This window comes from Theobroma cacao, chromosome 6 (assembly GCF_053813885.1).
Source record: "Theobroma cacao isolate CCN51 chromosome 6, ASM5381388v1, whole genome shotgun sequence".
NCBI classification, from domain to species: domain Eukaryota; kingdom Viridiplantae; phylum Streptophyta; class Magnoliopsida; order Malvales; family Malvaceae; genus Theobroma; species Theobroma cacao.
The window spans coordinates 4,066,852-4,089,684 of NC_142644.1; the positions used below are offsets into that span (position 1 = coordinate 4,066,852).

Below are 22,833 nucleotides of genomic sequence, written 5' to 3' on the forward strand. Positions count from 1 at the left end.
CCCTAAAAGATGCACTATTTTAGGATTGTGCAGTGACATTTCAGAAGCAATGGTGGTGGTGTAAATATTGTGTTCATTCATAGTTAGAAATATAACCATCAAGATTATGCTCCATCATTTTTCCAATTTGCTATCACATAATATATGAACATAAATGCACCACTTGATACTTGACAGATACATGAAACATAAAAATTTATAATGCAGCAACAGAAAGAACAAAGAGAACAATAAGCCTAAGAAAATATACATAAATTACGAAAATTGTTGCCAACAGTGTACATTGAAGTGTGGGTAGGAGGCACACTCGTACAGACAAACAAACAGTTGTCCAAATCTTTTTTTGTTTTTATTACTTTTCATTTTCAATAAGTACTCTGTCCATTCTCAATACCTAAACCGTACAACACACCGGAATACTTTTCCAAAGAGCCACTAAAGAAATTCTCTTTCAATTTCCTGAATGTACAAGATGTGAGCAAACTGTCTGAACCCGCTTGATGACAAATCCCAACTCTTTCTACTTCCAACAACTCTGCAAGCTTGTTCAATCCACCGTGCAGACTGTTGCAAAACTTCATCAAATGCTTGATATCATAAAGGGTAGGAAAGTAAATATTGATCAAACTAAAGAACTCAACTTGTGTATCTGGCAAATTCTGGCAAGTCAAGAGCTTAAGCAAGTACCCAAAATCATAGCCACTATGGAAAGTAACCCAATGCACACTATCATTCAAAACAATCCCTGAAGACATCAAAAGCTCACCAAACCTCATTGCATCAATGCCCTTCTCATTGTTTTTCTTGAAATCAATTCCACTTTGCCTCAAAAGCTCAATGGAATCATTAGCAAACACATCCTCATTGACATTAAACTCGCAGAAATTGAATTGCCAAATGCAATACTTATCAGTTCCACAAGTAGGCAAGTTTCCTTGGTCGTCGGAAAGCGTAAGACCCAATTGAATCAACTTTAACATATCGACATTGTCTTTCAAAGTTTGGTAGTGGAAGTCATAGCTGTTCTTGAAATTGCCCACGGGGCGCAACACAATGCCTGGAAACTCGGTGTCCATGGCAACGAAGGGGTAGTCATCAACTATTTCACGAATCAAAGCGAATTCTTCCTCAAGGTTATCGTTCCAGACCTCACGGATTTGGATTGAATCGCTCTTTGGCAACAAAGACATCACTTGAAAAACCAAAAACAAAAAAAAAACTATTTTCTTTTTCAACCAATAACAACCCAAGAAGACAAAGATTCCTAGATTACCACGAAAACCCCAAACAATGAGTCAATTTGCAAAACACCCAGATTGAATTTCACCAGATCTGCAAGAAATTACAATAAATTTAAGGCTATAAATCCTCCAAACCAACTAAAAGCCAGCTTCACCCAGAAATGAATTTCGAAGAATTAAACGATAAATTAATCAAATGATTAAATAGATGGAGAAATGAAGAAGGAACTTACCTTGAAGAAGTGAAACGAAGGAAGGTTCTTTTGAGAGAAATAGATTAAAAAAGGCAGATTCTAGCAAGAGAAAAATCGATAAAATTTCTGAAAGGTCCTTCTTTCTCTCTCTAGGCTTCCAGTTTGGAGTATTATTGGAGGCTCTAAAATATCATCTAACTTTTATATGAAACATTATGTAACTTTTGTCTTTAATAAAATTATTAAAGATATAATAAAATATTTAAACACTTTATTATTATATTTAAATACTTTAATTAGGTTAAACTCATTGTTATTAAATATTTAAATATTATTCTATTTAAAGATAAAAAATGTTAACATTATAATTATATAATTATAAGTAATATTAATATATATTTAAAGTTAATATATTAATGTCACATAATGTTATGTGACATTAAAGTTTTAAATTAAACTCATTATATTAATATTAATATTATATGACGTTAAATGTTATGAATTAGAATTTTAATTAAAATTTTTTTATTTGACATTAACATATCAAATTTTTATAATTAGAATATTTAAAGTGAATTTAAGAATTTGAGAAGATACAAATTAGTTTTAATTAAGTTTATATAAAACACTAAAATTTGATTCTTGTAGTTTCTATGATATAATTTTTTTTTATTCTTATAAATTTACATCAAAGTTTTTTATAATGTTAATTTTCAATATAAGCCTTTATCTTTATTATCATACATTTATTTTCACTAAAAGTATGTTCATTTTGTTTAACATGATCTGTTATTATAACTTTTATATATTTACGTTAATATTTTAATAATATTTATTTTTAACTCAATATAATTTTATTTTTATTGTCGTACATTTGCGTTAAAATTGAATTTTTTTTATTTAACATTACCATATCAAATTTTTATAGTTAGAGTATTTAAAGCGAATTTTAGAATTTGAGAGGATATAAATTAGTTTCAATTAAGTTGATGTCAAAAACTAAATTTTAATTTTTATAGTTTACGTGATATGAATGTCACATTTATTCTTATAAATTTACAATCAAGATTTTTAAAAAGCTAATATTTAAAATATATATACTAAAGTATATGTATAATAATAATTATATTCTTTATCAATTAACACAATATATAAAGTATGTATATATATATATATTAAAAGATATTACAAGTTAATTAATAATCATAATTTCATAAATTAATTTAATTAATAATATAAGTTTATCCTTAATTATATAAAATTAAAAAAAATTAAGTTTCAAAACTATTCTAATCTCACAACTTCTCTTTAGGTATATATATTATATATTTATATAAACAAATATATATACATTATAATTAATAATTTTTTAAGTTATAATTTTTGTAACGTTAATACAAAATAAAAAATAAATATATTTATATTTAAAGTATATATATTAAAAGTGTATATATATATATAATAATTATATTTTTTATAAATTAACACAATATATAAAGTATATATATTAAAAAATATTATAAGTTAATTAATAATCATAGTTTCATGATTTAATTTAATTAATAATATGAGTTTATCTTGAATTATATTAAATTAAAACAAAACATAATCGAGTCCATAACTAGGGTGGTACTCAAACCTAATATAGATAATAAAATTTTACCTGAACTCATTTTAAATTTAATTATAAAATACTCTAACCTTATATAATAATCAAATATCTACGGATACCCTGCAATAAGATACTCAATGCCGTCTCTAGATAAACAAAGAAGCAAATAAAGCAGCTTAACGAGAAAAGATTGTAGATAATACTATGGGAATTGTCCATTTGAAAGGAGACCCAAGAAAGGATAGCCCAAGAAACAGGACAAGATGGTAAATTCATCGTAAAAGTAGGGTTTAGCCAGCCCTTTCGTTTTTTTTTTCCCTTCTTGTTCTTCCCATTTCGTTTGCCTCTGCTCTGCACCTTCACGTCACTTTGATTTCTGCTTGAAAGGTAAACTCTCTCTCTATTAAGACAATCAAATGTCAAATTGTCTTTTTTTATGTTTATCAATTTTCTTTATTTTTCTTTTTCTTTTGCCAATCATGAGCAACTAGATTTTTTTAATGAAGATTCTTAGTTGGTTAAGCTTTGAATTCTAGCAATGTTTTTAATTTCTGTGTAATTTCTTTGACCATAATCTTTAACAGGTTTCCTATGAATTCCTTTGTTCTGCAGTGAGGAAAGAGTTTGAAAATCAACAAGCAAAATGTCAGGGTAAGTAAACGTGTTACTTTTCTAAGAGAATTATCCATTGAAATGGTCATCCGCATATTTTAGAATGACCCTTTTCTTGTAGTAGTTAGTTGCCTTTAAAATGCATTTCCCATTTTTATTTTGATATGTTTGGTAGGCCTATTGCAACTACCTTTAATGGCTTTTTGTATAAGAATTTGTTAGCTATTGAGTTGATCGACAATGTGTAAAGTTTGTTTTAGAATAAGTACTTTTGGTAAGGTTAAGATGATTGCAAATTGCAGTAGTGTCTTTATCCGGGGGAGTGGCTAAGGTGTTTGCATTAAGCTGTTTTTTGGAGTTTCTTTTCCCTTTTGATATAACCCTCTTTTTCGAGTGTTTGGGCATTTTACACTCTGTGATTCGGCTGTCAAGCTGAACATCATGAATTTGTACACTTAGATTTGCAGGGAGAATAGTTTCTTTGAGGTGGCAGTTAACTTTTAATTTCAAATTCAGGCATGGTGCAACTGCATTTCATGCACTGTATTCCTTGAGAACTGTTGAAGGTGGTAAAAATTGTTATCTTGAGTATACAAAATACAATACTTGTAAAGTAATATGAAAGTTATACAAAAGATTTTACATTATTATTGATTGTATTTGTTTTTATTTGAATTTATTTTATATATTGGCGTGTGTGTGTGTGAATTGTTTATAGATCATAAAATGTTTTGATAATTATTTGATATTTATTGTTTGTTCTTCTTTACCCATCCATCAATAAAATTGGATCACTTCATTGGGAAGAACCTGTTAGAGAATCAGATGCTTATGTGTTATGTCAATGTACTGGTTTAGTACTTGAAATATTGCAACAAATCAGCTGTTACACTGCAGATTTTTTATCATTGATTAAAAGAAAAGGGTTGTGAGTTTGAGCTTGTTACAAGTTCTAGAAGCATCATGTTTCCTATTTTTGTCTGTTGCAGTGAGGAGGCTGTTGCCACTGTTGCTCCAATTGAGGCACCTGAGATGGATTTGACGACAGCTATCCAGGTTGTGTTGAGAAAATCACTTGCTCATGGTGGGCTTGCTAGAGGCCTTCATGAAGGTGCAAAGGTGATTGAGAAGCATGCTGCCCTGCTCTGTTTGTTGGCAGAGGACTGTGACCAACCCGACTATGTCAAGCTGGTCAAAGCACTTTGCTCTGACCACCAAACTGATTTGTTGCCCATTCCAAGTGCCAAGGTCCTTGGCGAGTGGGCTGGTGTAAGTATTACTTTTTGCCAAACCTTTTTGCCTCCTTTTTTCCTTTTTGAGGTCATTTTAAGTAGCAAGTCATGGCTTAGTCTTATTCTTAGCTAGTAGAAAATATTCTGATACTAAGGGATTGTATGGTGGCTACATCATATGTGCTTTAGACTTTCATTTTTACAATTGCTCTGTGTGCATGACCACTTCTACTGCCACTAAGTTCTGATTCCATTATAGCTGGCAAAATGTCAAAATCTGATGGTATGTTAGGGAATGTGAATTTGAGAGAGTCGATTTGGATTTGGTTTGCTATATAAATTGTGAGAATAAAATGCACATACTATGTAGAAATTAGTTAACATTCAGTTTACTTATGTATTTGAAAGGGTATAAGAAGATGAATTTTGAATTCATAACTTACTATAGGTATTTCAATTTCAAATTCATCACTAAATAGGGATCTGACAAAGTCCATGAATTTGAAAATAATTCTGAAAGTCATGTTTACATGTGTTTTATCACACAGTTTTTTACTAAATTTGATATCCGAATCCCTTTCTTCAAATTCAAGTTACCAAACACAACCTTATGCAATTATTCATGTGATTCATTGGGATCTTCTCCTTGTAGTTATGCAAGATTGATTCAGAGGGAAAAGCCAGGAAGGTAGTTGGTTGCTCCTGTGTTGTTGTGAAGGTATGAATCCATTTCGGCATATATATTGCCTGTTGTACTAATGTGCTGGCATGTTTTGTAAGTGGGTTTTTAATTCTTTCTCCTTCTGGTGGGTTTCAGGATTTTGGAGAGGATAGTACAGCTCTTACTTTTCTTCAGGACCATATCAAGTCCCAAGGATAAGCTAGTTTATTGGGTTTGAACTAGAGATTAACATTCACAGAGCCTATGTTGATTAGAGTCCAGGGAGACCTTTTTTTGACCGTGTTCCATCTTTTGTATTTTGTCTTTCATTATTGGGGGCGAAAACACCCATAATTGTATTTCATATGCTGAGACATGCAAACATTGCTCTCTCCTTTATGGTCTTAAGCATGTTACTACTTTTTTCTTTTTGGCTGATATAAAACATTACTCTTTGGCGTATATTTCAAGTAAAATATGAAGAAACCTTGCTTCTTGAAGCTAAAACAACAAATTGCAGAACCTCTCTTACTGGATTATTTGTTTTTAAATATTGTCACTGCAGAATTTGATCAGATACTGTTTTGCTTGAGTTGTGTTTGTTCATGGAACTTTACCAGGTTAGTAAAAGGTATCTCTCTTTCCAAGATGGTATCACTACTGGTTTGGATTTGGTCTAAGATTCCTCTTCCTGGTTGCTATAAAGAACATTTTTTAAAGACTATTTAGTTCATATTCCTTGAAAATGACAAATTAGGCCATATACTAGATGTAGAAAATTAAAACAACTAATGGAATGGTAGTAAAAAGTTTGAAGGATTTTATCAAAGTCACCCAAAATATTCATAATTTCATATCCAAATGTACAAGGACATATTAGTAATTTTGACAATAGAGATGACTGGGCACAGTGTCACACTTCTCACTCCTCTCTCTCTCAGAATGTACCCGCCAATAAATAACATTATGAGAGAGCTAAAAAGCCCACACTTTAGAGAGAAAGAGAGGAGCCATAGGAATGATAAAAATCGAGAAAAATCTTAAAATGGAAAATTCCTAAATAGTCATCGGATTTGAAACCCACCAAATTATAAAATTGATAGAGGGGAAGAATCCGGGACTACCCATTTTTTGGTTCTGAAAGTCATTTCACTGTCTTGCATGCTTAACACTTTGCTGTCTTTGTTGTCAGCATTGTTTGTTTAGGAGTCTAAATGGGAGTATTTTTGGATGGCCAAGGAAAAAAATGGGAGTGTTTTTGCTGTGGGTTTTAGCCTTTTAGTGCAAAAATCAGTGATAGTCTGAAAGACAAAAGCAAAATAGGAAAAAAAAGAGGGCATTTTGGCCTAGGGTTTTGTTAAGTGAAAGTGACTGTGACTGTTTAAAGAAAAAATGATTTCTTTTGAGAGAAAAATGGAGCTTGAGGGGCAACTTAAGGAAGCTGGAAACAACCTCCTTAATCCACCATCTTCTATTGATGAGCTTCTCTTTCTTCTTGATGTAAGATAAGATAACCACCTTTTTACTCCTTTCATTTATCTCTGTTTGATGCATGGCATGCGTTTTTTTTTTTTTGGGTTTTTGATGAATTTTTCATTGCAATATTGACTTAGGATTTATGAACCGAAATGAGTTTGTCCTTGATGGGTTAATGTCGGAATTATCTGAAGTTGGGTTTTGTTGGTTTTGTTATTTGTTTAGCTTTGGACTAAAAAGGTTTAGGTTTGCCGTTTCCTTACGATTTTCTTATATTACCTCTGATAATTATCACTTATTATGTCCTTTGTATCTAAATTTTGTTGTAAATGCATTTGATGGAAATTCCTTCACTATATTGGTTGGAATTTTGGACCATGAGTCATGGACCTAATGGTTGTTTTCTATTTTCTGTTATGTAAATGTTCTGTATTATGTTTGCGGGTTAGTATAACAGTCATGGCTTTTCTTTGTTCAATTGCTTAGAAACTATGTGATAAGCTGTTGATGATTTATTTTTATAAGTATACTTTTATTTAATTTGATGATTAGTTCTTTATGCATATTATATTGATCATTATTTGTAGAATCCATCGCGGTTAATCTTTAGATTCATGGTTTGGAAGGTGATGTGACTCATTTTCAATTTTTCTTTTCTTTTTTCATTTTTTATGTTCTGTCCTTTATGTTATGGTTATTTTGAATGTTTCTGTCACTTCTAATTTTTTTCATTTCAAAGTTTTCACCCTTTCCCCCCACTTTCTTTGTTGTTTCTTTGATTTTGTCCTAAACCCCCTTTACCTTTTTTTTTTTTTGGTTTCATTGTGTCTTTCAGAAAGTTGAGAACCTGCTTATCAGCGTGGAGCAGGCACCACCTCGGTCGATGCAGAAGGCACTTCTACCGTTGATGAAGGCATTAATTTCAGATGCCCTCTTGAGGCACTCAGATATGGATGTGAAGGTTTCAGTTGCATCCTGTATAACTGAGATTACAAGAATAACAGCACCAGATGCTCCTTACAATGATGAAAGAATGAAGGTAGCTAATGCAGTTTAAATGAGTTCTTGTGCTTAAACCACCATTCCCAAATGATAACAGCTTTAAACACAATAAATTTTCTTTTAAATATATACTCAAATGTTGTTCTTTTTTCTCTTTGTTCTTAGTTCTTACATAATTTGCCTTCCAATTCTTTGGTGCTCAGGAAATTTTTCAGCTGACTGTGGCAGCTTTTGAAAATTTGTCGCATGTGTCCAGTCGCTGTTATACAAAGGCAGTTTCAATTCTTGATACTGTTGCAAGAGTGCGGTTGTGCTTGTTGATGTTGGACCTTGATTGTGATGAATTGATTATTGAGATGTTTCAGCAATTTTTGAAAAAAATTAGGTAAGAAGCTTGTTGGTTTCAGTATGATGATTTTTTTGGATGTCTCTATAACCAGAATGCTGTTTGACTTCTATATGTTCTTGGAAGATATTGTCCTTGTCTAAGATTACTAGATTTTGTTAGAAGCGGGAATTTATTATTACTTTATATCTTCATATTTACTGTAGTTCCTTTTTCCATTTCTATGAACTTATTAAGCTATTTGAATTGTATGATTCTGAATAAAATAAGCTTAAAGCTTTGTCATGAATGTATCAAAATTTCTTATAGAATTTTATATATTGACAATAAAATGATTAAACTTAATTGTTCTATCACTGTTCAAATGCTTGATAATTTAGGTCTTTCTGTGTGTTCTCCAAGTGTATTGAGATAGAAATTGAGTTATTCTAAGATAAAACTAAAGTCATGTAATTCAGTAAATGTATCCATGATATAAATGTTCATGCTGGTATCAACACTGTTTATGTTTCATAAATTAGATTATGAACGTCTAAATACGATGATTTAACATTCTTGATGGCATGTTAGAAAGCATCTTACATGAATCCATCCTTGTAGATTTAGTGTTTCTAGGGCTAGTTTAATATTTGCAACTCAGATTTATGTCCTTGGCCTTCATTGTTTCATGGTGCTTTATTCTGGAAAACTTATGGTTGTGGAGAATTTAAAGGAGGTAAAAAACATGAAGCATCTCTTGAATTGCTTTTCTAAGGCTACATAAGAAATCATGGATTTATTTTTTTGATAACCTGATGACTTGAAGCCATCGCCTTTGTGGTGATTTGCATTTTCCATCAAATATTTGTTTGAGTCTTATTTGTTCGATTATTTTCTAAGAAGAAGTTAGTTGTACTCCACATATTTCTTGGAATAATCGGTTGCAGAATAAAATGTAGGACTAAGGACATTAATGTATAATCCAGTGTATCAGGGATGTGACTATTTGCATTACCTTTAACTTTTCTTGGCAGGCTTGACTACTTACATGAGAAGAGTTTTTCTTCTTTCTTTCCCCCCACTTCTAAATGACGGGAACAAAACCAGGGTTACTTGTTTTACATTCCAATTGAATATTATTGGGCAGATGAGGTGCTCTTGGATGGAGGTGTGCTAGTTTTGATTTGCTGAGCTCTGCACTAAAAGCAAATTTTGAAGCATATTATCTGAATTAGTTATCCAGTTGATTTGAAAAAAGTTGCCTACTTAGTTATGGGCAAGACATTTTTTCTTTGGGTGGGAAAGGACCAATTTTCATTTGAACTTTGAAGTTAGATCAACTTATATTATTCTGAAGTCGATGGGACTGGAATTAGCTCTGGAGAAGGAAGATAAGAGTTTGATGTTGTGTATAAATAATCGTGTTTGATATGCAATTATGACAAAACAGAATCTCAAAATAATAATAATAGTCCTTTTGCTTTAACCCCCCACCCAGTCCCCCCGATCCTCCAATTACATACGTGCAATTTGATTGTGGTGGACTGCTATCTTTACATGCTTCGGTGTATCAATTAATACACTTATTGCTGATTGATGTAAGATTTTATTATGCGTCAAGATGTTTCAATGGGTTTCCAAAACTTGTCACCTTTTACATTAAGTTGCCATCGAGTTTCCTTAACATTTTTGTTTTTAAGATTTGCAACTGATGCATCAAAGAGAATTTCTTTTCACCTTGATGATTGTGCTTAGGAGACTGTCTATTTTGCAATTGTCTGAAGGGTTTTGAAAGTATTGTGACTTACAGTGTTATGTATATATCTTCATTTATTGTGTTCATGTTGGATGCTATTCAGAACTCTATAGCAGTATCCTCCTATTGAGGGAAGTGATAGCTTAGGAAGACTTCAAATAAGCTCACTGCATTTACCTTCTGAAACTGATTAACAACTTGTGGCTTTTTCCTTGCTCAACTTTAAGGTCCAACCATCCTAATACTGTATTTCTGGCCATGGAGTCAATTATGACCTTGGTGTTAGATGAAAGTGAAGATATTTCCTGGGGTCTTCTTAGTCCTCTTCTGGCTAGTGTAAGGAAGGAAAATCAGGTAATTTTCCTTTTTGTAACCCTTCTTTTCTTTGTGTTTTTTGTTGTTTCTTGGAGACAATTAATACAGTTCACTCATCATGACAGAAAATATTACCTACTTCATGGAAGCTAGGGGAGAATGTCATTGCTAATTGCGCTTATAAGATTAAACCTTATCTCATGGAAGCAGTACAGTCTATGGACATTGCTTTGGATGAGTATTCTCCAATCATTGCTTCAATCTGCAAAAGTGAATCTGATGCTCTCAATAAGTCTGGGGACCATTTGGTATGATTCCCTCAATTTACCATGCTACTCCATCCAAACTGACTGCTATGCAAGTTTAGTGTTTTCACATTGGAATTCTACAATTAGACAAGTAGGAAGGTTCCTTTAATTGAGGATATTTTATTAAGGTATCTTAAATTCCCTATTTGTACTTATTTTGACTCCGTTGAATCATTTTAATTTTAAGGTGGATAAAGATTCATGTCTAGTTTTCAAACTATTCAAGATTTGAAAAGCCTGCTGTTTAATAGAGCCACCTCTGCGCTGTGTACCCAAGAATCTGCACACTTCTTTTTTCTCTGCTACATTCTTCTTCTTATGAAATGATATTTCTGTCTAGCTTTAGTTAAGTTGTATCGAACAATATCAGGAATGAAGTTGAATACTGTTTTTTGTTGATCAGGTGACGGTGGGTCCTGTTTTTCGTGGAGAACTTTGTCAAGCTGTGGATGCTATTTCCAAGTCGTTGATGAGGAATGTAACTGCTGGTACCAGAGAAAACAACAGAATTAACAATGGCATCTTAAATATTAAACCTTCAAAAATCCTGGAGCATTCTCATGTGGAGGTGCCTAGAGGTGCTGATGCTCCTGGTGGTGCTGGACCTGACAACTTTGTCTCTTTATATCCGGTCAAATCAGAAACTGAGCCAGATACTATGCCAAAGAAAAGGGGCCGAAGACATAATTCCTTGATGAATGCAAAAGAGGACCATGATCATTCTTGGATTTGTATGGCTAGGAACCCTCTGCAAATCCCTCATCATAGAAAACGTCATGACAAAGGAGTTGATTGTTCAGTTGTTGCAGACCCAGATTTGAAGGATGCAGCTCCGCAATTGAAGGATGAAAAAGTGACTGAATCTGAGATGTCTTGCCAAATTAATGAAATCATAGGGGCTTCTTCTGCATCTCCAAATGGTGGCCTTCCTGGAGGACGTCATCGTAGAAGGGGCCAGTCAAAAGGGAAAGAGAGCATGACAACTGAAAATGCTGATCCTAATTCCTCACTAGCAAACAGATTGGAGTTTAAGACTCAGATTGTGGACAAACTCACACGACCTACAGATGCCAGTCTGAAAATGAAATCTGAAGACAAAACTTCAGAAAGGAAACGGCCAAAGCGCTCAAGAAGGGTTGAGATTGATGCAAAGCCAATCCAAGCTCCTCCGTATTTTGTCCCAGAAAAGGAAGCTAGAGTTCGAAGTGACCTCGAGGAGAAAAAGTTGCTGCAGGCAACTCTAAAGAAATATATAAATAAAAGAACTTTGGATGATGATGCTATGCTGGATGAAAGCATCACTGGAGCATCTGGTAATCAGGTATGAAACAAAGATGACCAATACAATTTTTTATTTCTATTCTACTCTGAATAAAAGCTTGTGCTGTAAGCTTACTAGTCTGCTCCTCTTGTCAACTGAATAGAAGATGAATTCTAGACCTGTAACTACGGCTAGAAAAGGTGGGGCTTACTTGGAGAAAACTCCTAAAACAAATCCCAAGGGGCAAAGAAATGCTGGAAAGGAAATGGTATGGTGTTATCATACTTGCCATAACTTGTTCTGGTTGTCAGGATCATCTGTCTTCTTTTGCTTTCTTTTCTTAGTAATTTAGTTCAATAGAATTCTTAGAGCTTCCTTTCTTGCTTTGTGTTTGTATAATCCTTTTATTTCCTATAACAATTGTTTTACTATGTTGCAATATTTTGCTTGCTACCTCCTCTCCCGCATCTCAAGGTAATTGCTATATCAGTTGATATGCAATTTTTAATGTTTTTTGTGGTTTATTTTTCTACTTCAGGCCTCTGAATTGCCTGATCTTGGTGAGGAATTGATTGGTAGGAGAATAAAAGTTTGGTGGCCAATGGACAAGACGTGAGTACTTCAGGACCTTGTTTTGCAATTCTGTGTTTTTACCCCTTACGAAACTAGTGAAGTTTTTTGCTTGCTTTAATAGCCTTGAAGTGAAAGCTATTAGAAGGCTCATTCTGTCCTTTAACTTTTATCAATGAAAGTTTGAGATTCTGAAGAGGTAGCCTATCTGAATATCATAACCTGATGCATATGAAGCTCAAGGGCTATCATGTGTTGTTCCTTAACAATCATGATGATGGGTCCTTTGGATATTTGTTAGGGCTTTCAACCAGGTATTCTTCCATAAGAATGACTGTATTTCTAAAGTTTAGATCAAAAAACTGGAGGCGAGGTCCTGGTATTTGGACATCATGGAATATGATGAATCATTAAGAGAATTATCAGCTTAGGCTTGCATGTTGGCAAGCATTTGGACATGGGTTCGCTAGTATTGAGATTAGGTAGTTGCTTGCACTTAGGGATTGATGTGCAGGCACTTCTGGTTGATGTGCTACTTGATGTAGCTTTGTGAGAAGTGGCAGCAGTTGAAGCCTCAACGAGAGGCTGATTTTATGGCATGCTGGTTTTGTGACAGTAAAGTAAAATTTCCCTGTAATGCTTTCTAATGTGGAATTTATATTATGCAGATTTTATGAAGGTGTGGTAGCCTCCTATGACTCCATTACAATGAAGCACAGGGTGAGATAAATCTCATCAAGCTATATGTTCATAAGTCTCCTTGCTGCTGCTTCTCTTTCTATTTTTTCCCCTTTCTTTATCTTGCATATCATTCAACTAGGATTCCGTTGAACCTTCACCTTTGTTCTTGAAATATACTGGGTCCATCATGAGAAGACTTTGTTAATTCAAAGGCAAGATGTCTTCTCTCACCTTGAGCCCTTTACCTATGTTCTTTTTAGCTTCTTCTACTGTTATATAAACACCAAATTGAATCCAAATGACTCCTTGGAGATAAAAGTCATTCGTCTTTATCTAATATTTATCATCTTAACCAAACTTCGTTCTAATCTTCAATTTTAGCTATCTTTCTTTTATCTTTTTTCTGCACATTGTAGTCTTACTATGAGTTTGTTCATGACTAATCTTGCAGGTGCTATATGAAGATGGTGATGAGGAACGACTGAATCTGAGAAGGCAACGCTGGCAGCTCATTCATGACAAAGTTGGTGTCTAACCTTTTTATTGTTTTTCTTTTTAATTGTTATCATATGTTTGTTGTTTTATTTCAATAAATTAACTCCATGCTGGTGCAATATCCTTATCATATTAACAGGGCCAAGAAATTGATCTTCCAAAACCTGATGTTTCTCTTGATATGTAAGTGTTGCTTTCCACGTATGATCGGTTCTTCTCTAAAGGGTGTGCTTTCAAATCAAGCTTATTAGACGGCGTGACTTGCCATATTCAAATCTGGCAATTGATGATTGGGTTGCCCCTCTGCATCTTTGTTGAAATGCTTGCTCTGTGTTCATTAATTTATTTGTTGCTCTGATCATGTTTCTTTGTGCATATTTGTTTCTGTCAGAATAGTCATATAGTTGTGATATGAATAAAATGTGTATGGCTATTTTGTTTCATCTTATGGTTTTTTTGCTCATATTGTGTGACCAGACTGCCAAAGCTGAAAGGTAAAACACATTCAAGCTCACCCAAATCAGCCAAGCGCCGTTCATCCTTCAAAAGGTTGGTCTACCAGGTTAATTTATTCAAAATGTATGTTTTAATATGTTTGAACCCCTACTAAAATTATGATGGAATTCTAGGAATGGTGTTCATGCAAGCACAGCAACACGAAAATCTAAATCCTATGGTGGTATCTCTCCTGATGGTGGTATGCTTGAGAAGCCTTCAGTTCATGAATCAGTGAAAGATGCATCTACGACTATGACAGATAGCAGATCAAGTGGTGATGGTCAAAAGTTTGCTGATGAGCTGAAGGCTGAAAGCAATTCTATGGAGTCCAAGCCGACAATAGCAGAGATGCTGCCCTCATCTGACGGTACAAGTCTCAAAGATGGTGAATCTCTTAGTGCTATGCCCTGTGACATAAGAGGGAACCAAGAGAAGGAAACCTCCCTTTGAGGCAGAAACCATGGGATGTATGTATGAAATGTGAACAGAACCTTTAAAGCTTTGTAAGTTCAGCCTCATTAACAGGTGAAGGGTTGGTGTGTTTGTTTTTTTTTCCCTCCTTAGATGAAAAATGAGGCTCAGTTTTGCTCTCATATCGTCATAGGGCTGTATATGCATCTTTCCAGTTGTGGAATGTAGTTGGTGTCTGGACCCTAGTGATGTATGTAGTGGGATCAGTTTGAATTGCTTGCTATTACCCCGAAAATATAACCAAAGTCCATAGAAATATGAAAAGGTGTTTTGGGAATTTGCATCTTGTTGGCAATCATTCTACTTTTACAATCTACCAAATGCCAAGTTACCAACCACGTCCATCTTTTCCTTGTGAGAAGCTAAACGTCAGTGTCCAAGGATTTGCATATTTTCGTACAATTGAACGGGAATTGCTTCAATTACATATGAAATGGCCTTGGTTTTGGACCAATTCCAGGACACAAAATGGTTTACAATCTCTTAGACAAGAGGTAGATGCCAAGAGAGTTGAGATACGACCTAGTTCAGTTTTGAAATATGTTACAGTTTTGTGCTCAAAAAATCACAGAAGCATGCATTGTATTCTTGACTATCTGTATCAACTTTGAAATGTAATAAACAATTCCCATGAGTAGTTGGTGATTGCTGCTATCATCACATTTGTAACCTCAAGTTTAAGTTTGTGTAGAGTTGAACAACAAGATCTTATTGATTACGGAAATAGAGATAATTTTATATAAATATATAAGTAGAACATAAAGAGTGGAGAGGCTTCAACTTGATGGAAAATTGAAATCTTTGACAAAATTGACAAGGTTTTTGGTTTTCAGTCTTTTTCACGTGTGGAGAGGAAAAACTTTTATGAAAGCAAAATGTTTTACAGGTTAATCGAAAAAATTGTATTAAGTAGCATCAAATGTCTTAGGCATGAGAATGACCTCAAATATTTTTCATCTATCTTCACTGCTCTTTGAAATCGATCTTACCTAGAAAATATTGACTTCCCCACTTCAACAATAAAGTACCATTATTTTTTCATCTCTTTATTTATTATTCTTTTTCCCAACAAAGCGTCATTAATTTTTTTTATTCAATTATTTCATAGGAATCATATCATTATAATTATTTTTACTAAGATATTGCAATCTTTATTATAATATAAAATAATTAAAGTCAATTAAAAACAATTTACTTAAAATAAAAAATTAGTTTTTCACACGTGAAAATCTTTCCTTTGTTTTAATTTTTGATTTATTATTTATTTACTTAACAAACTAACCAACGTAAGAATACGATGAGATATAAATAAATAAAAAGAGTTCAATATTATTTACATATAATATTTTTAATATTCAAAAAAATGTTTTTGATGTATTACATAATTGACGAGTGCTAATATTTTTATAAAGTTATGATAAAATATTATTGAAAATAAATCATGATGAAAAATACTTTTTACAAAATTATTTAAAAATTAAAAATATTATCGACGATGTTTCTAAAAAATAAAAAGAAATTACATAAGGTCGCTCACCGAACTCACTACGAGTGAATGCATTCACATGGAAGTTTAATCTTTATCCACTCATTGGCAATAATCTTTAAAGCTGAGTTGAAAAGACCAGCTCCAGATTTGACCTGTATCTTTCCAACAAGGTGGAAGCAGTTATTTAAACAGGAAATATCACCGCTTGTTTTCTCTTTAATCCACCATAGTTAATATATTTAGTATAGATTTATTGTGAGTTTAAATCCTTAAGTATACTTTACACTTACCATTTTAGATGGATCTTGTAAACAAAAAAGGGTTTTGATATCAAAGACCCCAAAGTACCAGTATTGACAATGTTCAGCTAGAAAGATGAGTTAGGTAACGCAGGTTACGGGGGCGTGTTCCTGTAGCTAAAAGGTCGTGCCACCCTGAAAGCTAAGAGAGTCGTGTTTTTATGACCGAAGCATACCTACTGCAAGAATGTTCCTCACTAATCTGTCTAGCTCTTGGTCCATCTGTATAGAACATATGAGATATTTCCAAGGCAAAATCAAAAGGCCGAACCACACACATCCGTTTGGTACTTCTTGTCGTCATTGTTTCATGTATGGGTTGGCGTCGTTCCCCCTCAATTTGACACCACACAAAGCAATTGCATTTCCTCACCTACATAGCCCTTTTAAGTCAATGCTTCTTGTTTTTTTAACAACTACTTACTACCTTTGTGATCATAGGATTGACCCAGAGACTTTTCACACATGAAACACTTTTCTTCTTCAAAAGATCTATAGTCAAACTAGTAAATGCTTCATCATGTGAACAAAGTTGTATAAATTTGCAGGGTAGGTAGGCAAGTTGTCTAATGTCTATCAAGTCTTTGTTTTATAGATTTGTAAGAAATTATTGAGTACATTTACTAAGAAAATGGGCGAGGTTGTTTGTTGATTTAGCTAGGAATTCTACATAATTTTTTGCATTTTATAATCAGTTCCTTAAGGTCCTTTTATTTCTATTTCTTTTTTAATTACTTGTGAGTTGGGGCAACCACTTGATTTATTTTAGTTAAATTAGTCCTCTCATTTTTCAAGGGCTAAAATAATAAATAACTACTTGAATTTTCTACCTTATTTAAATAAGTTCATGTAGTTTTATTGTATACAAATAAGTTTTTGTTCTTTAATTTGTCTCTAGATAAGCATTTCCTATAACAAAAAGATTAAACTGCTATTAATTACACCTAATACTAGAGAGCATTTTTTGTACACTTGGAAGGTGATGAGGTTAAAATTTTCATAGTGTGAATTAATGTAACATGGTGACATAATTAAAAAATAATTTTCTTTCCTTTTCTTCTTCCTTTCTTTCTCCTCTTTACCCTCTCGATCTCCCTCATCTCGAGCTGGATCTAGTCATTATTCGACCGAATATGACATCAAGGCTGATTCAAGCTATTTTTGGTAATAACAATGTCGATCGGATAGTGGCAAGACCCGACTAAGATGAGAGAGATCGGGAGAGAAAAGGGAAGGAGAAAAAGAAAAAAAAAGGATTTTTTTATTATTTTACAAGAAATAAAATTTATATCTATTTTAATCTTTAATTTTTGGCCATGTCAATTAGCACGTATTTAAGAAATGTTATCTGACATTAGGTGTAATGGCAATTAGTAGTTATATTAAAGTAGGTGCTTCTCTGGATATAAATAAAAAGATGAGGACGGATCAATACAATAAAAATTAATAATTTATTTAAAATGAATAAATAAATTTAGAGACTTATTTAATATTTTAATTTTTTTAAAATATTAAATTTTTTATGAAACAGAAAAATGCAAATCCATCCACTTTTCTATTTTATTCTGTTTTCACCAACCAAAAGAAATCAATATATTGATGTTTAAGGTTGTTTTTTTTTATTATTATTTTGAATATTTTGATTGAGTTTTGGGTGGGATTTTGTCTTATATTGCATTTTGATTTTGGCGCGATTGTCTTTTGTATTGATTTTTTTGGTCAAATTGTTCCATTTCGAGTTGTTCTAAGGATTGTCACTACTGGTTTTTGTCCTTGTTGAAGACACAGCAATCCTTTTAAATTTTCTGATTGAATATATTCATACATACATTTTCTTTTTTTTAAAAAAAAATCAATGTAAGAAAAAACTTTCTTCCTTCCCTTTTACTAAACACAATGTAAATAAGATAATACTGCTAAAAAATAATTAAAAATATGGAAAGGGTGCACAATTACACTCTCCCTGGTCTGTCAATTAATCATTGCAGCCACTTTATGGTCAAGGAAGATGGACTTTATTGGCATGGACAACATGATACATAATTAGTGTTGTTTCAAAAAATAATATATATTAATATATATATTAATATATTAATATATTGTCAAGAAATAGAATATTTGTCACAAAATATTTGATTGGCTTAAAACTATTGGTTGTACACTATGTCCAATGATTGCCCCTGTTTCCTACATTTTTGCTTACTCTTCATATGCCTTAAACAAAGCACAACTAGAAAGCCCAGTCGGTGATGGATTCCCACCTCTGTCACCAAAAGGTCGATTACCCCATAAAACAAGATGGAGAAAAACCTAATTTATTCTATTTTCTTATAAACCAATTATTACTAGTACAAATTATATGTTCATCAACTAATTTATTGTCTTTATATTATTTTTGAGCAGTCCAATTATAACAAAAGTAGCATGACTACAATCAAACAGAACCGACCAAATCTAATGAGTTTGTGATAGAGTTTATTTTTCCTACTAGAGGCTTGCATAAGCACCAACCTTTAGGTTTTAGGTAAATCTTTATTTTAAAATAGACTAAGGTGAAGAGATAACATATTGTTTTTCCCTTGAATAATTTAATTAATAATAAAAGGTAATTGTTTAAGAAATTTTAATTAAATTTTTATTTTTTCATTACGTTCAATTAAATTTTTATGTTTTTATTGTAGGTCAATAAATCGTTATAACTAACCGTTGTCTAATATTAATTAATTAAAATATCACTTGTCATTTTTTAATCACTATAAAATCAAATATTTATCAAATTTTAAAATTTTTTTTATCATTCGCAAAAACAAAATAACATCATTAAAAATTTTAATCTTTTTTTAATTTAAAAAAAGAATTCAAATTCAAATTTTTTAAACAAAAGATGTACACATGTATCATTGAAGCAATACTAGGAGCATAGTTTTGATTTATTTATGAGAGACTCTATTGTAGGAGTAAAAAATGAAATGTTTGGATGAAGGTGCTCCACCCAATATTGAAAATTTTAGAAAATGAAAAAGCAAATTGTTGGGCATCACAAATAGTGAAAAACAAGAAGTTAGTCAACATTGAGCAATTAATGAAATCAAGTGCAAAGTTTTACATGATCTCCTTTTATTTTAATTCTTGGTGTGGCCTTAAAGGAATATGTGGACGGTGGAAAGGGTTAATTTCTTCGGAGGTTACACTTCCACTACATATATAGTAAAGTCTTCATTTAGGCCTAGCTTTCAATTTTCTTCAGTGGAGTAATTGGTAGCCACCAAACTTTCAATTTTGTTTCAATTTGCTTGGAGGTGATGACTGATGAGGCTGTTCTTTCCTACCAGTATGATTTTGTTGAATTAATGTTGATTTAATTTACCATTTGCTTTTGACTTCTCAACGACTTATAGTACAAGCAAAGGTAGATATTTAAAAAAAAAAAATTAAAATTTATAATTTTTATAGGGTTGAACAAATTATTCAAATTCAATACTAATTCCATTACAAAAACATGTTCTAATACAATCATTGTGTATAAAAAATAACAATGTAATTTATATAATAAAATTACATAATTCCCTTTCCCTTTACCATTGCGTATAAAATGAACAAAAAAATTGAGACAGAAAGAGTACTACGTTAACTTTTACATTTTTACCTCTTCAAATGTTTTTTTTTTAATTCCAAATGCACCTATCACCTTTTTTTTTAATTTTTGGAAATAAAAAATGCTCCTAAATACTGTTCTAGAAGTATTCAAGTATATAACATAAGGTAGCTGCTATGGTATCTGACTTTTTATTTTTATTTCTTTTTTGTTTTTTGATTTTAATGCCCTTAATTTGAAATGTCAAAATTTACGGATGAACTTGCCTTAAATTATTGTTCTTACTGACAAGTGACTAGTTGAGTTGATTCTTCTACAATTGTGATTTTTCCTTTGGTTCATGAAATGAGATACTTGATAATTCCATTATTGAAGAAACTTGTAAACATTAACATGTGATTGATGAAAAAAAACCAAAACTTAAAACTTCTAAATTTTACATTTCTTTTTGTTACCCAAAAAAAATACTTTATTAAAAATCAAAACGTTGAGAAAATTTCATTGAAACAATATTAAAATTTTAAGTTTTTTTATTTAATGATCATTTAATAGAGAGATATCACTTGCAACGAAATTGATCAAATGATAAAATTAGAAAATGATTATATTCGAGTCAACAAAATAACGATAGTGTCAAAATTGAAATCAATTAGACATTTATTTTATATTTACATGCCGTAGTTGTTTTGATACAACATTTTTTTATATATAATTACGTAAATCAGATAGATATAGATGACTCTTGATTATGAAAAAATTGACAAATCTAGAAGAATCGATGACATTAAAATGCATGGTTAGGAAAGAAAGACAGAAAGAGATGCACATTTATAATCAAGTTGCATCACTAAATAAAAGTTGACAACTTGGAACATATATGCTAAGATTTGTGTTTAAAATATGTATAATTAAATTGACATAGAACCAGAATTAGTCAGTAAAAACGTGGTTTGACATTTAATCACTATCAATTCTTTCGGCCTTTTCTTCAATTGGGTTGAGTGTAACATCCTTCTTTACTTGGAGTGGGTCACTAGCAATTTTGAATCTTCTCATATAGTTATCAACAGAATCAAAATGGTCTCTTTGGCTTCTATTATAAGAAATTTTATTAACCAAATCAAGAAATTAGAATACAACTCAACAAATTCAAAGTAAACTTAGTTCAGACTCTGACATTGTATAACTTAAACTTAATACTTCAAGATTTGAAGACCTGATTCTTTCTTTTACCATTGGGATAAGGTCTCATTGACAATTCTTAATTTCAAAAAAAAAAAGAAGAAGCACATGTGATATATTCAAAGGGGAAAGCAAAAGAATGGATCAACAAAGTAACTTTAGATCTTTGAAGAGAGTATTTTAATGGCCCCAAAAGATAATACTTCTGGAGTATTCTAGTCTTTTTTTTTTTTTTACATTTACAAGAATTTTAAAAAGTAATCACTATGGAGTACTGTCGTAACGTACGAGTTCGAGAACCCGATCGCTAGAAGTGATGAAAACACTAGGAGTCGCCACCAATCTTTTTTCTTAGGTGTGATTGGCTACTTATTGACTCAATTCTAATCGAAATTAATTTTAAGCCCGTAGAGAAGACGCTAAACTAGTCTACGTTTTTTTTTACTAGGTTTGGGACTGTGATTACGCCCAGGGAAGGATTAACACCCCCGTGACGTCCGTTCCATGAACGGTACCATTTGATTTTATATTATCTTATTATGGCCTTAATCTTTAAATTTATTATGTTTCCTTAGTTATTATTCATTTATTTTGCTTTCTACTAAAATATTTTATTTTGACTTTGCGAGTATGAGATGCACATGATGCGTTTGTGAAATGCATGGAATAAAATTTAAATGATGTCGGACAAATAACTTTTTATTGAGGACATTCTCCCAGGTCCGCCCATCATACTGGTGGGATCCGGGGATATTCTCTCATCTAGAGAATTATCCGAAAAATTCACCTTCGCAAATTTGACGAATAAATCCCATCATTAGGGTTATCGTACGTTTTTTTTTTTTAAAAAATATTTTCATGAATGTAAACCTATTACGAGCAAAAGCCTTTTTATTAAATATGTTTCCAGAGCCCTTCCATCGTATTGGTGGGACCCGGAGGCATCCTTTCACTTAGGAAACTTTTCGAGAGTAACTCGCATTTGCAAGATTTTCAAAAAATCCCACCATCGAGACTTATACTCGTGAACAAGAATATCTTTATGCCATGATATGCATGATGCGATAGAAATATATGCTATGCTTATGAAGTTCAAGATTAGTTCTTTTATTTCTAAGTTCTCACATGTCTTCCTTGCTATTTCTTATGGATTCTCTTTTTTCTATATCCCCTTTTATAATTAGGCATGTTATAAATTATTTATGTTTCTATGTTATTTAGGTGGACATTTTTTCTATGTAAATAATCTTTCATTCAAAATCTATAGCAAGATATCTTATTTCATATATATATATATATATATATATATATATATATTTTAATTCCATTTTTCTCTTTTTATTATCTATCTTATTCTCTTTACATAACACTTATTAATCTGTTTAAAATATATTTTATACCACAAAATATTTAAATTTTATGTTTTAAACCTATTTATTGTTTTGAATTTTCCATCATTTACTATTTTAGTTATTCATCTATTTATTTATTGGTTCATGAAATGAGATACTTGATAATTCTTATTGAAGAAACTTGTAAACATTAACATGTGATTGAT

General features: G+C 31.9%; 3 protein-coding genes across 5 annotated transcripts; 2 read left to right on the forward strand and 1 right to left on the reverse strand.

Annotated features, from left to right (window-relative positions):
• Positions 1 to 233: 233 nt before the first annotated feature.
• On the reverse strand, positions 234 to 1,625 carry LOC18595418 (putative CCR4-associated factor 1 homolog 6). The gene is made up of 2 exons (XM_007023346.3): positions 1,475 to 1,625; positions 234 to 1,332 (listed from the first exon to the last, which is right to left on the reverse strand). Exon 2 carries the CDS (start codon positions 1,188 to 1,190, stop codon positions 366 to 368), a length of 825 nt encoding a protein of 274 aa, XP_007023408.1. The 5' UTR covers positions 1,191 to 1,332; positions 1,475 to 1,625; the 3' UTR covers positions 234 to 365.
• Positions 1,626 to 3,291: 1,666 nt separating this feature from the next.
• LOC18595419 (Ribosomal protein L7Ae/L30e/S12e/Gadd45 family protein) lies at positions 3,292 to 6,014 on the forward strand. Of its 2 annotated transcripts, none has more exons than XM_018123468.2 (5): positions 3,292 to 3,434; positions 3,660 to 3,698; positions 4,649 to 4,928; positions 5,544 to 5,609; positions 5,709 to 6,014. In XM_018123468.2, the coding sequence occupies exons 2-5, from the start codon at positions 3,691 to 3,693 to the stop codon at positions 5,769 to 5,771; spliced, it is 417 nt and encodes a 138-aa protein (XP_017978957.1). In that variant the 5' UTR covers positions 3,292 to 3,434; positions 3,660 to 3,690; the 3' UTR covers positions 5,772 to 6,014. The 2 variants fall into 2 exon arrangements, with proteins under 2 accessions (XP_017978957.1, XP_017978958.1); XM_018123469.2 differs by having other exon boundaries at positions 3,295 to 3,434; positions 3,632 to 3,698.
• Positions 6,015 to 6,506: 492 nt separating this feature from the next.
• LOC18595420 (Tudor/PWWP/MBT superfamily protein) lies at positions 6,507 to 14,987 on the forward strand. 2 transcript variants are annotated; one of them, XM_007023350.3, is made up of 13 exons: positions 6,526 to 7,052; positions 7,864 to 8,067; positions 8,234 to 8,415; positions 10,339 to 10,465; positions 10,552 to 10,734; positions 11,138 to 12,055; positions 12,159 to 12,263; positions 12,534 to 12,607; positions 13,234 to 13,285; positions 13,698 to 13,769; positions 13,881 to 13,924; positions 14,219 to 14,290; positions 14,371 to 14,987. In XM_007023350.3, exons 1-13 carry the CDS (start codon positions 6,945 to 6,947, stop codon positions 14,687 to 14,689), a joined length of 2,460 nt encoding a protein of 819 aa, XP_007023412.3. In that variant the 5' UTR covers positions 6,526 to 6,944; the 3' UTR covers positions 14,690 to 14,987. The 2 variants fall into 2 exon arrangements, 1 of the variants encoding a protein (XP_007023412.3); XR_016027099.1 differs by lacking the exon at positions 13,881 to 13,924 and having other exon boundaries at positions 6,507 to 7,052; positions 14,371 to 14,510.
• The last annotated feature ends 7,846 nt before the right edge of the window (positions 14,988 to 22,833 follow it).

Bases quoted from the DNA above. Each gene is read 5' to 3' on its own strand.
- LOC18595418 (XM_007023346.3), bottom strand. From the start codon at position 1,190: ATGTCTTTGTTGCCAAAGAGCGATTCAATCCAAATCCGTGAGGTCTGG.
- LOC18595420 (XM_007023350.3), top strand. From the start codon at position 6,945: ATGATTTCTTTTGAGAGAAAAATGGAGCTTGAGGGGCAACTTAAGGAA. The intron at 8,068-8,233 runs GTAGCTAATGCA...TTTGGTGCTCAG, and splicing joins ACAATGATGAAAGAATGAAG to GAAATTTTTCAGCTGACTGT. The intron at 10,466-10,551 runs GTAATTTTCCTT...TCATCATGACAG, and splicing joins GTGTAAGGAAGGAAAATCAG to AAAATATTACCTACTTCATG.
- LOC18595419 (XM_018123468.2), top strand. The intron at 4,929-5,543 runs GTAAGTATTACT...TTCTCCTTGTAG, and splicing joins TCCTTGGCGAGTGGGCTGGT to TTATGCAAGATTGATTCAGA. The intron at 5,610-5,708 runs GTATGAATCCAT...GGTGGGTTTCAG, and splicing joins GCTCCTGTGTTGTTGTGAAG to GATTTTGGAGAGGATAGTAC.